Raw genomic sequence first — 3701 nt, 5'->3', positions numbered from 1 at the left:
TATGTTCCTTTCATAAGTTTTTTCCCATCGACTCGGGATGTAAAGGGTCCTATTTGGATTAATAAACTTAGTATTACGATGCAAAATAATCATTCAAACTATGGCTCACCGTATCGTGAAGTGATAACCACTATGCACAACTATCCTGAACTTTATAACTCCTCTCGCAGCCTCGGTCTAATCGATATAACGAATGAATATAATAATAAATTTGGAGCAGTTTATGATTTAAATGTACTAACCTTAACGAATATAAACTTTAATGCAGATAGCTTTGAAATATAGAAGAATGTAAATTTTATAAACTAGACACGTTATTTGCTGAACCTTTGCCAATCCGAAAACTATTCTCTCCTCTTTGCTTCCGTCGCAATCATTTGACGTTTTCCACTTCTTGACGTCTCGATGTCGATGATCGACAGCCACCGGCCGAGGGATTCGACACGGCGCTTGCAACATATACTTACTTAATTTTTTTTCAATCCAACTTAACATGTTTTACTTTAAGGATAAATTTTTATCTTAGTCCTTTCTGTTTCAATCTCCGTTTCTTTTTCACAATGTTTTGAATTTCCTTGTATTGTAATGCTCCTGTTTCGTTCTGTTCTTCTTACTTCTGTGGTTGTTTCTAGCTTACGGCGTTTCTTCTTCAGTATAGATAAATCCTTCACTTATGTCATGGTATACTTTTTTCGTACTGTATCTTAACCCTTCATCCAATGATTTTTTTATTTTTATCTTCAAAATTAGTTTAAATAGTTTGAGATGCTGTATAGTACATCATTAAAATGAAAAAAACTATTTTTAATTGTTACAAATTAGTCACTTTAGGAAATGAGGGGTTAAACATTTGCTCATTTCTGCCATTCTGCTTGATTTCGTCATTTTTATGTTGTGTTTGTTTTTTCATTCTTTTTACCTCTTGTATTTTTTGTTTTGTTCTTGTTTAATTTCGTCCTTCCCTCAAAAAATCTTTCCTGCTATGTTTCTCGGTTCTGTATTCTTTCTTTTGCCCTTCTTAAATTCTTCTAAGTATATAATTTTCTTCACTCTACTTTTGTTTCAAATCTTACGCCTAAATTTTAAAGCGGTTCAAGAAAAATGAACTCAAGTTAGCAGGAGAAAAGTGTTGAATTTTATTGAACAAAAGTTTTCGTGATATTAATTAAATTTCTGAAGAAATTTCCAATCGTTTTGGACCAATTGAGCCATGACTGAACACACCTAACATTTGATAATGTCCATATGCCTGTTTGTTTACAGCGGTACTGTTTACTTTCTCAACTGTTTTGTTTTAAAGCGGCTTTACATAACCCGAATTTTGTAAACCAAAGTCAGCATTGATCGCAAATTTTTGACAAAATGTTGAGTACATTTTCCAGTGAATATATGAAAAATAAAGACATAGGTATGTATTCCTTCGGTTGACATGCGAAAACAGTATCTCAGTTTCTAAAAGATGATGAACCATCCACCTTTTATTTAACTTCAGGTTCACAACCGTGGCCCGATGCGGCCGTCCTCTATCAGCCCTATGAAGAAGAACAGATACTGTTGGCCGAGAATGCCAGCTGTCTGGCGGTGCGTACCTACCTGATCATGTTGAATCTTCCGTTCAAGGTGGAGCAGCGGGCCAATGCCGAATTTATGTCGCCCGGTGGCAAACGGACCAAACTCCCGGTTCTGCAGGTCGAAAATTTCATCAATGCCGAGTTTGAACAGATCCTACACTTCGTCGAGCAGAAGGGCTATTCCCTGAGCAAAAACATCGACGAGAACACCAAAAAAGATATACGAACCTATGTTTGCCTGGTGGAAAATATTTTCACTAATGCCGAGGTATAGTTTTAGATTTTTCTAACCAATCTAGCTGGAGCCACTAACATGCGGGTTTCTTTTTCTACAGCAATATATCAGCTGGGTGGATACCGAGGTTCGAAAGGAAGTAACCTTCGTAAGAAATGGTTGTGTGTATCCATTTCCGCTAAATCATATTCAAAATTTCCGTAAACTGATGTCGGCTCGGCGACAGTTAGGCGTTAACGAATATTTGAATCTGTCCTTGGAGAACGTCATCAAAAAGGTGGAAAAGCTTTGCAAAACTCTGAGTAATCTGTTGGGCGATCAAAAGTACTTTTGCGGTGCCAAGTAAAACGCTATGGAAGAATTCTAACAATTGTGAGGATATACTAATAAGCGATTTTTTTTCTTCAGGCCTATAGAACTGGATGCCTTGGTGTTCGGTCATTTGTTTAGCATTTTCACCATGACTCTGCCGAATGATGTTCTAGCTGTGACGATCAATAAGTACGAGAATTTGATTCGGTTCTGCAAAAACATTAATGCTGAATACTTCAATAAAGCACGGAAACGGCCGACATAAATATTATCCCTTGAACCTGCTAGTTGAGGTAATTGTTCTATGTATTTTGAAATGCTTTTAGTGGAGTAAATTAAACAGTTATGCATTACTTGAAAATTAGCACTCAGTATTATTACGTGAACATAAACAGCCGAAATCTCCATCTCAGTCGCTTGGCAAGTGCGGATGTATTTTCGTTTCGCTACATATCGGTGCTTAATACACGCAGAAGTGAAAAAAAAGTTTTAAGTTCCCACAAGCAGTTATCCTGCATCATTCGGTCGTCAATTGCCGAATCCATTCAGCAACGGAAAGGACAAGCTGTGTTTCCCCCGGCAGCGCTGGTGCGCAATCCCCACATCTGGCTGGAACATCAGGCTGTCTTGTCGTCACCATCAGCACCAGGACCATCAGCAGAGGAGTGCAAATAGTTTCCTCCCAATCCAGGTTTGATTACTGTATGGGCGGTTGTCCGATAATCCGGTATTAATTGCCGTGTTCGGATAACGGAAGCATTGCACAAGTCTGAATTCGATTGGTCATTCCCTCCCGGTGAATCGAATCATCATCAATCAACCGAGGAAAAAACATCATTGCCGTCGTCATCGCCAGGGCCAGCTGCGATCGACAGAAGAACACGTGGTTGTGTACCAGGAAAAAAACACTCAAAAAAATTAGCTTACTAAGAAGTGCTTGAAAAAAATTGTAAGTTCTTTTTCATTCTTTTTCACTTTTTCTTTTTACTATCTATTTCTCTTTATTTCGACCATTGTTTGCTTCGTTCATATTTTTAACATTGGACATTCGTGTTCGTGTGAAGAAATATGAGCGAAGGCGGGGGGTTGATCCCCTCAACTGAGGATGACGAAGATAGCCCAAGTAACAATTTAAGTTTTATAAAAATCTGGAAGTGCACTTCAAAACTTCGTTATAAAACAATGTTTAGTTATATAAACCCCATTAAAACATTTATATAACACCTATAAGAGTAAAAAGGCCCACCTACAGGAGGTTCTGAAGTGCCCATCCTAAGACCCTTATACAACCATATGGGCTTAAAAGAGTTTTACTCAAGGTTGGCTCAAGATAATCAGATTATTATTTTGCACTGAACAAAAGGTTCTCAATTTTTTTATCCTGAAAATAGTTTTGAAATGGAATTAATTTAAGTAAAATAATCTTGCCTGATTGAACGATTATTTTTTTCAACCAAACCTAAAAAATAAGCCATTATAAATATTCTTGATATCACAATCGATTGTTTTGGATACATTATGGATAAATATGTTGCGCTTTTAATTTTATCGATTATTTTTTCGAAAAACTGATGTATAAACCG

The 3701-nt window shown here is 37.0% G+C and overlaps 1 protein-coding gene across 1 annotated transcript; it reads left to right on the top strand.

The window, feature by feature from the left end:
- Positions 1 to 1093: 1093 nt before the first annotated feature.
- On the top strand, positions 1094 to 2459 carry LOC129748516 (metaxin-2-like). The gene is made up of 4 exons (XM_055743165.1): positions 1094 to 1408; positions 1493 to 1839; positions 1907 to 2148; positions 2215 to 2459. The coding sequence occupies exons 1-4, from the start codon at positions 1363 to 1365 to the stop codon at positions 2381 to 2383; spliced, it is 804 nt and encodes a 267-aa protein (XP_055599140.1). The 5' UTR covers positions 1094 to 1362; the 3' UTR covers positions 2384 to 2459.
- The last annotated feature ends 1242 nt before the right edge of the window (positions 2460 to 3701 follow it).

Source organism: Uranotaenia lowii, chromosome 2, assembly GCF_029784155.1.
Source record: "Uranotaenia lowii strain MFRU-FL chromosome 2, ASM2978415v1, whole genome shotgun sequence".
NCBI classification, from domain to species: Eukaryota; Metazoa; Arthropoda; class Insecta; order Diptera; family Culicidae; genus Uranotaenia; species Uranotaenia lowii.
This window is presented reverse-complemented; position numbering and strand designations above follow the sequence as displayed.